Source organism: Erpetoichthys calabaricus, chromosome 12 (genome assembly GCF_900747795.2).
Source record: "Erpetoichthys calabaricus chromosome 12, fErpCal1.3, whole genome shotgun sequence".
Classification (NCBI taxonomy): Eukaryota; Metazoa; Chordata; class Cladistia; order Polypteriformes; family Polypteridae; genus Erpetoichthys; species Erpetoichthys calabaricus.
Window position 1 is genome coordinate 41079627 of NC_041405.2, and position 14445 is coordinate 41094071.

The window sequence follows — 14445 nt, forward strand, 5'->3', positions numbered from 1 at the left end:
TTTCTCTCTTTAACCTCGTACAGGCCATGCCAATGGGCCAGCAATTTCGAGTGAGAAGTGGGCACAAGCACCATTACACAATCTCCCGGCTGAAATTTGCGCAGGGAGGAGTTTCTGTTATAGTTCTGGGCCTGCGCTGCTTGAGCCCTGGACATGTGTTCTTTAAGCAGGGGCTGAATTTTTTCTAATCTATCGCGTAACTGCACGATATACTCTAGGATGTTAGTGGAGGGAAGTGCCTCCCCTTCCCAACTTTCTTTTAGCACATCCAAAATGCCCCAGTGTTGGCAACCGTACAGAAGTTCAAAAGGGGATAACCCTGTGGAGGCTTGTGGCACCTCCCGGTAAGCGAAAAGCACTAGGGGTAAAAGTTGATCCCAGTTCCTACCGTCCACACCTACTACCTTGCTGAGCATCTGGTTGAGGGTCTGGTTGAATCTTTCTACCAATCCATCCGTCTGAGGATGATAGACCAACATTTTGAGATGCTTAATGAGGAGTAACTTGGCAACCTCCCTGAATGTATCCGAAGTAAAGGACATAACTTGGTCAGTAAGGACTTCTTTAGGTATGCCCACTCGGGAAAAAAGCCCTACTAATTCCCGTGCAATATATTTCTTGTATTAGCGGCTCGCAGGGGAACCGCTTCTGGATATCGAGTTGCATAATCGACCATAACCAATATATATTTATGGCCTCGCACCAAAGGTTCTAGGGGTTCTACCAGATCGACACCGATCTTCCCAAAGGGCACGTCTATAAGGGGAATCAGGACTAGAGGAGCGCGATCCCTCCTGGGTATCTGACGTAGCTGACAAACTGGGCAAGACTGACAGAAACGTCGGACCTCCTCGTTGATCCCGGGCCATTAGAACCGGAGCTTTACTCTCTCCAAAGTTTTCTCGGCCCCGAGGTGGGCACCTAAGGGGTGGGCATGAGCTACTTTGCAGACCTCCCGCTGGTAGGTTCGCGGGACTAACAACAACTTCCATACCTCACCTTTGTGAGAAAGGCACCTAAGACAGAGGCCTGGGGAACACCACTGAAAACTAGGCAAACTTGTGATTTAAACAAAAGCATGTGGAATGCCAATGATACCAATTGATTTTAATCTCTCTAGGGCAATATCATTGTGTCAAAGGCAGAATTCAGATCAATTAGGACAAGTGTGGTTAACAGCCCAGAGTTAGCTACCATCAACAAATCAGTGGTAATTTTAACCAGGGATGTCTCTGTACATGAAACAGATGAAACCAGACTGAAATTGTTAAAAAATAATGGTTTTCAGTAAGATGAGAGTAAACCTGCACTGCAAGAATAAAGAGTAGGCAAACAGGATTTAACTACATGAGTAGGAAGTGGATCCAACTGACAGATAGAGGGTTTCAATTTTCTAATAATACCAGATATTTCCTCCACAGTTGGGAGCTTAAAACTAGAAAGAAAAGAAGATTGGCGTCATAAAATGTGCCATGTGCAGAGGTTCCTAAAGAGATCAGATGCTGGTGGATATTTCCAACCTTAGTATTAAAAAAGGTCATAAAGAATTACATTGATCAGTGCAGTACTAGGGTGTTGTACTGTGTTAGCCATTATGAATGTAGAGAAAAGTTAAGCAAAATGACACATTTCATTGGCTAACTAAAAAGTTTTTTAGTTAGCCAATAAAAGGTGTCATTTTGCTTGACTTTTCTCTATATTGATCAGTGCAGTAAAATTGAGGTGGAATATTGTCAGGTAGCAGTAGGATGTTGTTTACAGTAGAAAATAAAGCCCTAGTAATCCCTTCATCAGAACTAATTAGTGTTGCATAATATGTAGTTTTTGCTTCAGACAGAGTATCCTTATAATAACACATGTGTTAATCATTCATATTCTTATGGACAGCCAGGCCTGTCTTTGTATAAAGGCATTCCAAACGGTGGCCTTTAGATTTAAGTTGATGTAGTTCCAAGGTAAACCAGGGTGCAGAGTGGATGAAAGAGAAAGTCAGATTTTTTAAAGGAGCAAAGTTATCTAAAGAGTGTTTAGTCGTTCATTGTAGTGGGAAACCAGCTCATCTGGGTAAATAAAGTGTCACAGTTAAATCAACATTCTTAACGTTGTGAAATGAGATACAACAAAGTGGGTTTGATTTATATCTCTCTATTATAAAAAAAAATCCTGGGAGAGAAAGACGGGAGACGAGACGTGATCTTCACGCTAAGATCACGGAAGACACTTAAAAGACCCACGAGACATTAAAGATTGGCCACAGAGCGTCTCGCGGAGACCTTAAACATGAGACTTTGTACCAAGAGATTGACCCAGGACCGTCTTGTGATGACGTAGAACATGAGATCCTTGCAAGACATGCCCTACTTACAACCAATATCAAATAATATCAAATAAGACGGGCAGCAAAACATTCAGTCATCTAAAGGATTTCAGCACACACAGATCCAGGGTCTCAACGCATATAAAAAGTGTATAAGGACAATATGTTATAAATGAAACGTCGATGACTAAGCGAAGAAGAAAGCAGCACGGTGAAAAGAGCCTGAAAAGCGTTGTAGAGAAAAAAGAGCAAAAAAGAAAAAGAATAATCTAGGTGCAAATTCAGAAAATAAGGAAAGTAATTATCAGCCTGGAACAAGTGGGATTGAAAAAAGCATGTCCAATTGGGCTCAGAATTAAAAGACAGAGTAAAAGACAAAGTACAACTTCATAAAGATGTTCACAAACGTTGGCGCTATACACATGCAGAGTAGGTTAGAGATTATGAAAGCAGTGGAATTCGAAAGGCTCAAAAAAAATAAAATGCTGGCACGATACACATGTGGAGAAAGTTAAAGAATATGAAATTAGGAAAATTAGAAAGTTTTATAAAAAGAAAGTAAAGATGGCAGTAGCGCAAACAAACGGAAATTATTACTCGAAAAAAAGGAAAATAATCACCATAGACCAGATGTCATTGCAAAAAAAGCAGGACAAAGTGAGGTCAGAAATAAACGACAGAGTAGAAAACAAAGTAAAATGTCATAAAGATGGTAAAAAACGAAGGGGACAAAAACATGCAGAGCAGGTTAGAGATAATTAAAACTGGAATTCAAAAGACTAAAAAAAAACGTAGGCGTAATACACATGCTGAGCAAGATACAGAATATGAAAGCAGAAAAAAATGACAGTGTCAAAACAAAGACAGTAAACATCACATTAGCGCAAATATATGGACACAGGTGATATGTCAGAAGTATGTAAATATTGTAAGGCTTTGAAGTTTAAGTCAGATAATTTCAAAAACGGGTTTACCTCACATGCATTTATTGGTTACTTTGCAAAAAAAATTATTAACTGCTGATGATGTTGATCGTTTTGTCTGTGCTAAAATTCCAAACAGAGAAACCTATCCTGAATTATGGTACAAAGTCATTAAACACATGTCTCACTGACCTCATTTAAAAGATTCAGCATATTGGGACTCCAAAGATTCCACATATTGTTTTTACAGAAGTTCTGAAATAAAAGTGAAACTAATGAAATAGCAACCATTCATAGAAAAAAAAAATCTTAAAAGTGTGTATCCGGAAAACCAAACACGGGGGTTGGCGAGCGAAGCGAGCAGGGGGCAAAGCCCCCTAGTACTATTAAATTGACATTAAAGGACACCAGTTTGTGGTCAGATATGGACAGGTCAGATGCTGATAAGATCAAGAATATGGCCTTTAGAGTGAGTAGGAAGTTTTATATATCCCTCATAAAAGTATTAGTAACAGTGTCCATATGTATATTAAAACCACCCAGCAAAATAGCAATAGAGGACATAGAATAAAGGGTATTTGCAAATTCAGAGAGCTCATTTAAAAAGTCATTATTCAGCTTGGGTGGTCGATAAACAGTGGCAAGTATAGTTAGAAAAGGTTCATTGATTTGTAAGACAGTGGACTCAAATGAGGGATACTGAGGCATAGTTTTAGAGAATACATCTCATTGTAGAGTATCGTAAGACCGCCACCCCAACCACAGGCACAAGGTTGACAGATGTAAACAGACCCAGGAGGAGCAGCGTGATTAAGCTGAAAAAAATTGTTGGGTTACTGCAAGTTCTCAGTCAAACAAAGAAAATCAAACTTAAGGTCAGTTAACAGATCATAAAGTAGAGGTCCCTTACTGGAGAGTGAACAGACGTCAGATAGCCCAAAAGGCAAGCTTGTTTTTTCCAGGTGTTGCAGTAGCTGACCTTATCTGTTTTGCTAGCACACTATGGCTCAACAGCCCGTCCAGGTCTCCGTGAAGGTCGAGGACAGTTAGATCAAAAAGTTTGTACAGGCTTTTACTCATGATAGATGAAGATCCGTCAAAACCCACAGTGAATGTATTTCCGACAAGAATGATGGATAATAGCCAGGTGCTGATACAATGACAATGATGGGGTGAAACCAGAGTTAAAAGATATTCACTGGATGAAGTATGAAAAACAGGATAATCCAGGTAAACATGCTCCAAAGAAACAGTCTGTTAATCTGCATTGTGGAAAGCTTCCAGCTGGAGAAGGCAGGTCATCAGCAACCAGCAAATACAGTATTTATCAGATATCATTAAAACAAAAAATACAAAACTCTGGCAGATAATGACAAATTATAGTATCTATTGCTGATTAAATGAGAGAACAGCAGATTAATGAAATAAACTTAACTAATAAAATAAAACTAAACCAAGTTTCCAGCAGAGCAGCGGCAACCTGTAGCACTTGTGTTCATCCACATTTTATAGGTTCAAATTCTTTGAGCAAACTGGAATTTAAGCTATGGCTTAATTGTAACTCTTGGCAACTGAAATAAATAAAATTAGGTTTCTTCTTTAAAAATACCATTTATGCTTAATCACACATCAGTATGTTTCTTTTCTTATCTGTAACTCTTGAAACAGCACTAAAAAGCATTTTACTGACTATACTGGTGCTGACAGACACTTTCATGATAGTCAAATAAGGGAATACGACTATACTGCTTGCCCATTTGTGCAGAACACTGCTAGATCTCTACTTTTAGTTCAAGTTCATGCGTACATAGTAGACTGCAATTCTAGTATGCATGTCTTCTCAAAATCATTCCATACCAACAAAAGGTACACACAGATGTACTGTATGTGCATTTTATGTATTATCAGTATTTTTACTTTTTTTGTTTCTGGTGTGTCTGTAAAGCATGTAGTGCTTGTAACTTGTACATTGCTGACTGGCATGTGATAACAGCAGTTTTAACGAAGTTGACACTTGAGAAAATAACCCTTCACAAAAACATTAATGTCTACATGTGCAGTGACTTAATCAAAGAGTACATATTCTGACATTCTATTCTGCTGCCTGCAGCTGTTATATTTACCTAATCAAAAAAGTTATTTTTCGTCATGACGTTTCAACAACCAATAGTGATGCATACACACAGAAAGTGAGAGCAGGTTGCATCATAATGTAGAGTCATATATAAACTGAGACAACAAAGATCTTTATATGCTTTACAAATATGAATATGCCAAGGGTTGCATCATTATTTTCTTAAGTATTTCCTCCATATCATTATTTATTACTAATGACAAGCATTGGTTGCCAAAATTTGTCTCATTGTTTTTTGCAGCCAGTATGCTATGTCTGTTGGTAACCCTATTTGCCAAATATTTTCCTGGAAATTTGCAAGGAGGCCAGCTTAGACAAACTTATTTTTTTCTTCCTGGTGCCTTATAATGCTTTTATCACAGAGTTGTAACAACCAATGTAGCTGCGCCAACCACTCACTGTATATAATGCTGATCATAGTAATGGGCTAAAAATGAGCAGAAAACTTGCTATTACATTTAAACATAAAACATGCATGCAGAAAGAAACTTGAAATGTGTCTGTATATCTGTATCTTAAAGGTTATGGTGGTGCCAATTGTGGTGGTTAGCAATGCTGATTCACTGCTTAAGGTCACATTTTGGCCACACCAATCAGTTCAGCAGAGTTGGTAGATGATTCCTTAGCCATCAGGTGTACTTAAAAAGCCTTTGCACCATTGTAATCCATTCAAAACTACTGTAGTTCAGTTTCTCCTTCTGTATTGACTTTAAGGCATTTCCACAATGTTTCAGAACTCAAGGCAAAGCAAATTACTCAGAAATACAAAATGAATTAACCCTAGTAGTGACTTCATGTTTAGTTTTCTGATGTTTAGATTGCTGGTGTTGTACCTCCCCATGTAATTTTTCCATCACATAAACAACATTTAGAAGAGCTGTTTGCTTCGTTTTTATTTGAAAAACTGAAAAACTTTCCAAGCAGCAGTGTGGCTTTGTTTGGATTTAAGGTTTATTTGGAGACTGCAGTGTATCTATAGTTCTAATGGCAAAGGATTAACTTTGATGCAAGCCAAATTTATAGTGTTTGAAGCATCAAGATGTGGGTGCCTGCAAAATTCAGTTTGTCAGCAGCAAATAAGTGCAGTTATGTATTATATGCAAAATGATATGAGATCTCTCTTAAATTGAAAGATTTGTCAATCATTTCACTTATGGAATTGGCATAGTCATAATTTTTGATTAGGAAAATGAATCTATATTATATATTATTTTAAATTTTATTACTAGCATACATATGTAATAATCACTTCCTAAAATACCGGTTTCTCAGTATTGGCTATAGCTCAGACCAAATTATGCATCTCTTAGCCAAGGACAGACCTAGCAATACAAAGTTGAGTAGAGAGACCTACAGTTTTTAAATTTATTTAAAATATTACAGGGTTGTGTAAAATAAATTTATATATTTATTCTAACTTCAAATTTGTATATGACAGATATAGGTGAAATAAACTTTACAGAATAATCCTACATGAATAAAATGATCAAATAACTAAGAAAAACTGACTTTGTCTTAGAGGGCAGCCTCTTAAAAACATAAATGTCCTCTTATTACTTCCATTAATAATAACTTTGATGTCAATACAATAGCTTGTGGTTTATTTATTTAAATATTTGGACACAATGGGTTAACAGAGGTTGTTTTGCACAGCCACTGCCCTTGTTTTCCCAGCAAAAACACTTATCTTATGTTTTTAAAATATTACATACTTTGCACAATTTCAGTTACTGAATTACTTTCAGACAACTTTTTGTGTTTAAAGTCTAACTGCTGTTTAATTTTTCCGCTGCCCAAATTTGTCCACTGTTGGTACTCACAAAAAGACAAAAGACAGAGTTTAATCGGAAGTCAGACTACCTAGTGGGTGGTATCAGACCAATACTAGTACTAATGATTAGGACTGGTGCATCTCTAGTCTTCACTATAGAAAAGAATCACGTGTAGAAAGCACATTGCATCAGTTGGTGCTACTGCTTAGTGGCTGTGGTGGGTGTTTTAGAATTATAGGTTAACACATGCTTTACATAAACATTCTGTAAGAATTTTTTATGAGCCTAGGCCTTTGTCAATTCATATTTATTTAATGTATTCAAAATAACTGAGAATTGAAGGTCCCCAAGGTGCCTTTAGACATATTAATAAAGAAGATTATTTGTGAAGAAACAGTTTATTTTATATTTGTGCAAAATTCATACTTTAACATATTTTGTATCAATAACAGTTGTCATTAACAAATCTTTTTGTTTCCATTATCTCATAGAATGGTATAATGTCTTCTCTCAGTTTCAGCTTAGTTTAGACAAAATGGACAAAATAAGCTTCTTTAGTCTCCTTTCCATCTTTAAAACTTCTGTTACATATTTGTAATTAATATTTCTTCTTAATATGAAACTACAAATTTGCAGTATTTATGTTAAACTCTGAATAAGGACCATTTGTAGTGATTTAGCCAGCCCTGGGATCTACTAGCCCATATCGTTTTAGATTCAATCACAAGGTAACTGAGTTATATCCTTATTTAAAATTGTAAATTATCTAAGTCTATACATTTTAGATTTGTATCTAATATAAACGACTAGACTTATATATGTTTATAATGTGTACTGCTGTTGACCAGTGTTGACTCTTATCTAAAACAGCTTCCACTGTAGAAAAGATCTGTATTGTTAGATAATCTCATTCAACCTTTGATTTATAGTTTACTGATCAGAGGCTACAGAGATTACTTTGTTGGAGCTGAATAATTATAATTGTCTGGACTGTGAAAGAGCAATTGCCATTATTTTTGCATACCTTTTAAATATTTAATTTTACACACATGCTGTAAAGTATCTATCTATCTATCTATCTATCTATCTATCTATCTATCTATCTATCTATCTATCTATCTATCTATCTATCTATCTATCTATCTAAAAGTTTTATTGCAGAATGAAGTTTGTGTATTGGGAGCTGTAGCAGATCCAGTTCTTTAATAATGTGTAATCTTAACAAAACACAAACATTACTTGTAACAAACAGTTAATAATTTAATAAGATGAACTTTGACATTTTAGGGTCATCCAGGTCCACAAGGGCCACCGGGACCTCAAGGTGCCCAAGCATTTCCTGGCTCTACTGGGCTAACAGGCCTACAAGGTGAGAAAGGCAGCCATGGCCCACAGGGACAGACAGGAAGTAAAGGAGACAAGGTAAGTAGTCTTAGTTGTTTATACTAATAATGCAAGTTTTTTGATAACAACTGTAGTTGGTTATATGTGTACATTTTATGTGTTTTAATATAAAAAACATACTGGATTTTTCTAAAGCAAATTAAGAAGTGAAAAGCATTCATAACATAGCTGTCTGCATAGAGAAACCTCTCAACCCTTTCTGAGAATTAAGCACTATGTAATCTTAGCAAGATCAGCAATTATACTCTTTTCTTTAGTTTGGTTGTTTTGCATGATCCTGAACAATAAAAGTTTCTGAATAATTAAGAAAATTGGTTTGTATCATACCCTTTATAATGCACGTTGAAAAATAAGAAATGTTTACACAAAAAGTACACCTAATTAAGGCTATATAACCAAAATAGCGTCTTTAATCTTCTTTTCTTTTCATCATGAAAATAACCTTTAACCTTATTTCTTTTGCAGTAGCATGTTGACAAAGCATTACATTAATGATCTAATTTGTACTACTTCCCAAGAAAGTACACATATGCAAACTTGACAAAATAACTCCATCCATTATCCAACCCGCTATATCCTAACACAGGGTCACGGGGTCTGCTGGAGCCAATCCCAGCCAGCACAGGGTGCAAGGCAGGGAACAAATCCCGGGCAGGGCGCCAGCCCACTGCAGGACACACACACACACCAAGTACACACACTAGGGACAATTTAGAACTGCCAGTGCACCTAACCTGCATGTCTTTGGACTGTGGGAGGAAACCCACGCAGACACAGGGAGAATATGCAAACTCCACTCAGGGAGGACCCGGGAAGTGAACCCAAGTCTCCTAACTGCAAGGCAAAACAACTCAAATGCTCTTATCATAAATATTCAATTTGATCATCATAAAAGTTTATTTTGGACCGGACTTCCACCTGAATACAATGCTAGAATCAGATTAGATTTCTGAGACTGAAGAACTGTTGCTCACTAGACCTTACATGGATGGAGTCTACAGAGATGACTTAGTTTAGCGAAAGTCACATTGAAAATACACATTCATTCATTTTCAAAACATGCCTAATTACCGTATTTTTTGCACCATAAGACACACCTGACCATTAGACGCACCTAGGTTTAGAGGAGGAAAACAAGAAAAAAATATTATGAACCAAATGGTGTACTAATATGTTTAATAAAATATAACAGAATAATATTTCAACCATGTAAATTCAACAGCTGTATTAAGAAACATCATCACTGTCATTAACAAATAAGGAGGGACTTTAAGGTTCAAGCACTCTTCTAGTTTTATGGAAACCCCAAGAACTCCTCATCGCTAGTGTCAGAATTTATGAAGCTCAATTGCTCACAATCACTTTGCAGGAGCACATACCTATCATCACGTGGCATAACCTGTCCAAAGCCACCAGGGAACAAAGCACGTTTGGACCAATGCTCCCTGAAGTTATATCGCCAGTCTAGTTCCATCTATATTTGTAATGCCACAAAGCCCTTCATCTCGTGTTTTGTTGTGGGTTTCCAGTTTGAAAAACGAGAATGCGGTGCAAGCACAGCCCTCAATTCAAAAAATTGCTCTGCATACCTGTTTGTTTCGTCTGACAGTAGCTGAAAGGCAGCTTCAGGAAAGAACAGCCTGAAGTAGTCCAGCGGCTGGTAATCTGTCGAGTCCAACAGCAACCCATACTGTCTTGTGAAGTCCGGTAGCCAGTTTGGCTCCCAAAGATCAATGTCTAGGTATTACTCCCACACGAACCTTGCAAGTTCCTTACTCTCTTGTTCGATCTCCTGATCACTCTCAACAAAATCAGATTCTGAAAAATCAGAGTCCGACTCAGTGATAATGCGCAAAACATCGTCTGCTGAGTATTTTGTTTTCTGCACTCGCTTCGCTCCCTCGTGAGATGTCGATGTCATCTTGCCTTTGCTTACATTTGTTTACATTTTGCAACTCAACGCACATGCAAGGATTAGATGCCGAGTCAATGAGTCTAACATTCCTCCAAGCACAGAGGGAATGCCTGTAACGTAACAGTGAGTTTTGTCGCCATCTACCCCTGGATGTCGACTTTTGTGAGGTACTACACATCATGGTCTGTGACGCAATATTCGCTCCATAAGACGCAGAGACATTTCCAACCTTCTTTTGGGGAAAAAAAAGTGCGTCTTATGGTGCGAAAAATACGGTAAGTTTCCTTTTGAAGGAAGCTGATCTTGGAACCATCAAGCACAATAAAAATATAAGTTGTGGATGGGATGCCACTTCGTCATAGAGCACACTTGTTACAGGCCTGATTAACCTAATCTGCATGTTTTTTGGGATGTGAGAGAAACCCAGCATTGTCACAGAGAAAATGTACAAATTCCACACTGAAAGAAGCTGGACCAAATTGAACCTTAAACTCTGACCACTGTGACACTTGTCCCTAGACTTTGATATTGGCAGTATATATGCCTAAAGAATAGAAGCATACCTTGATAGCTTCACTATGATTGCAACTGTAATGCTACAATAGGAGGCACTTTTGGTAACATATACTAAGCACACTTAAACAGACTCTGTACATAAAAAAGGGCATCCACTTGACTCTCACGTTTCTTCTTGCTAAGCAAACAAAAGGTATTGGCGTTAGGGTATTTTATGTTGTTGTTTAGAAATGATAAAAAAAGTCTTCTAGTTCAATAAGAACTGAAGACACAAGGAAAGTCAATTCTGTGTTAGAGCAGAGGTATGTGCCCCAAACCATAGACATAGCAATACCTGACACAAATCCAGGTTCAAATAAATAATTTTTATTTCACAGAATGCCTTCCACATACAATTATCAGCTATTCACAATTCTTCCTTCCTCTTCCAAAACAGTGTTGTCCATTGCCTTCCGACTCTGACTCAGTTTAAGTGAGGCAGCAGGCTTCCTTTTAAACTAGACCTGGGAGGTGCTTCCGGTCTCCTGTCTAGGTCATCCAGAGTATTTCCGGGTCGTATGAAAACCGGGGCAGTCTTACACCGGCAGTGGCCTCTGACGTTCACCAAAGACCCCAACAGGGTTGTGTTTCTGGATTCCAACTCCTATGTCACCCTGCAGGTGTCCGGATTAGGCTTAGCTCTCTGGGACTTTGCCACCTGTGGGGGAATGATCTGCTCCCGGTGAGCCTGTTTACCTAATTCTTTCATTATGGCCTCCTGGCCTCCCATGAATCCTTTCTTTATTCCCACCAGGATGCCTGTCCTTCCACTCTGGCACCTGCACCATATTTTATACTTTCCCAAGTAAAGTGAGATATTGCGGCATTGTAAGTATAAAATATGGGTTAGATTTCCTTTTTCGAACTCCTGAACTCTCATAGTTTCCTGATGACTCATAGCAATTAAAACATTAGTATAGGATTCTCCACTCCTCTGATATCTAGGAAAAGAAACTTTAGTAACTATTTATCCACAGGGTTTTTGGTGGTCACAGCTTTGCTCAGCTCTGACCACCTGTCTTGATACTCCCTCTTCCTGTATACCGATTTCCTAGTTGGTTTTTAAATAATAATAATTGTATTTATTTATTTATTTATTTATTGTAATCAGATTTTTATTAGTAATATTGCACAACAAACAGATCTTCTAATAAATAAAACATGATATGATAGTCTGGATGACTTAATTTAACAAAGTATTCAATTCTTTTAATATTTTAAATGAAAACATAAATAACAGAGCACCCCTAGCCATCCATTCTACCATGACCTCATCTGAGAGAAAAGCCCAGGAAAATAGAGAAAAGTAAGAGAAAAATATACTGTATTAGTGTGAGGACTGGTTAAATCTTTTTGCCAATTGAGGTTAAGGAAAGTAGATTTGCAATGGGTAACCTAACCTGTGTACCTTTGGTTTGAAGGACTCAGAATAAATCCAGATAGACACAGAGAAACTTTAAAGTTTAAACAGACTTTGGCCTGCCTTTGATGATTTGCAGCTGTGAGACAGTAGAGCTAAATCATTAAATCAATATACCTTCCACCTCCAAAATAGGCATGGGAAAAACAAATATTCTGTTGTATATCTTATATTGAATTCAGGCATTTGTCTCAGGTTTTCATTCTAACAAAGATCTTAATTTTTAAGATATTGATATATACTGTATATAATAAACCGTACTCCCTAGCAAGTTTTACAGCAACAACTTGTAAAGGTTCCCACCCATCCTTTTTCACCCACCAACTATTTTCATTTTATAAACTTCTCCACCACGGCCCACGCTATACATTTGTCACCTTCATTGGTCCCAAATAACCAATATCAATTTTACCTCCTAGTAATTCTAACATACTTATTATAACTTACATATTTACATGAATTCTTCCAGCCATTAATACATGCATATTTACATAAATGAAAACTATTGTCAGACATTCAACATCTGTTGTACCTTTGTTTAGATTGTCTTCTTCTAGTACAAAGTTGCAATTTTGATAAAGCCTATCCTAGCAGTAATGTGCTACAGGCAGGACACAGCCCTGAAAAGTATGCCAGTCCATCTCTAGGCAATTTAATGCAAACACCCTCTGTAGCTCTACTTAATAATTTATATCTAACTAGTCATTTAGCCCATTACAATAACGGGCGCTAGAACAGTAGTGCATAAACATTAGTAGGAACAGTCTATATTAAATGGCAAGGGACTTTGACCTCATTCTTTTTGTTGGTCGTATTTTTCTTTCTTTCAGCCTTTCTTTTGTTGATGTTTACTTGCTGAGCTGACCGTTCTTCGTGGGCTGCTGCCGTGTATTGTGTGTCTTTATTTTTCTGTGACAGTAATACTGTCTTGTACGGCTCTATTCAATAAGGGCGCGTAGATAATTTAGTTCAAATGGCTCTGGAATATGTGAAGAGCAACAGGTGCAGATCTTTATTTACGCGCGCCTTTATTCGCTGCGCCCAATTGAGGTCGTCCTTTTGAGGCTCGCCTTTTTGTGCGCGCCCTTATTGAAGGATACCGTCTTGTACGTCCGCTGGCTTGTACGTCCGTAATATACGTCCGTAATATACCTTTAATTTTCTCTGGCGGTAATACAGGCGTGCGCGTCTGTAATATGCCTTTAATCTCCTCTGACAGTAATACTGGCTTGTATGTGGCTATAATATGCGTCATTGTATTGTGTGCCTTTAATTTCCTCTCGCAGTAATACTGGTTTGTATTTCCGTAAAATGCCTCTAACTTTCTCTGACAGTAATATCGTGCATCGCACCATGCCCCGCGCATGTGCACTTCACCAGAAGACACCCACACATGGACACCTGGACACACATAGGGATTTTATATATATAGATGTATTATACTCTCTTTCAGAAGTTTTGCTCTAATGACACCACCTTTTAAGATGTTCAGTAAGTGGAAATAAATGTAATAAGTAAAATTTTATTACAAACTACTAATCTTATTGTACTAGCTGTGAAAGATGCTTTATACTATAAAAATTCTGCAAATTATTTTGAAGAAATCAAATAAGTAGCATTTTGCCCTCCCAAATACTACAGGTAACAGGTTTGTGTTTCATTTTTTGTAGACCACAGCACTTGAGAATTTAGATTAAAATAGGATGAAAATGAAGCTGCTGAATTAATGTATTTGCCTAAATCATTTGCAGAGTTTGCTCCCTTAAGTTCAGCTCAGCCAATTCATATTGTAACTAATCTTCATTTTACTTGCATGTTAAAATTATTCACATATTGACTTTTTTGACTACCTTTACACAAGACGGAGTCACTGTGTCAAACTTATTGTCATTGTTAATAAAGTTGGAAGGAATAATGATCCTGGCACAGTCTCTCCTGTTGGAAACTCGTGTCTCAAGTCTATAAACATATTTGAATCCAGTATTTTAAGTAACTAGTGAAACCA

General features: G+C 37.4%; 2 protein-coding genes across 2 annotated transcripts in view; one reads left to right on the top strand and one right to left on the bottom strand.

The window, feature by feature from the left end:
* Positions 1-14445, top strand: part of col4a6 (collagen, type IV, alpha 6) — a 542265-nt gene that overhangs the window by 110652 nt on the left and 417168 nt on the right. Inside the window, exon 4 of the mRNA XM_028815433.2 lies at positions 8434-8568. Within this exon, the coding sequence (XP_028671266.1) occupies positions 8434-8568 (135 nt within the window). The remainder of the gene's footprint in view (positions 1-8433; positions 8569-14445) is intronic.
* The window catches only part of LOC127529743 (craniofacial development protein 2-like), a 928907-nt gene that overhangs the window by 32633 nt on the left and 881829 nt on the right, over positions 1-14445 (bottom strand). The gene's annotated exons all lie outside the window — the stretch shown is intronic.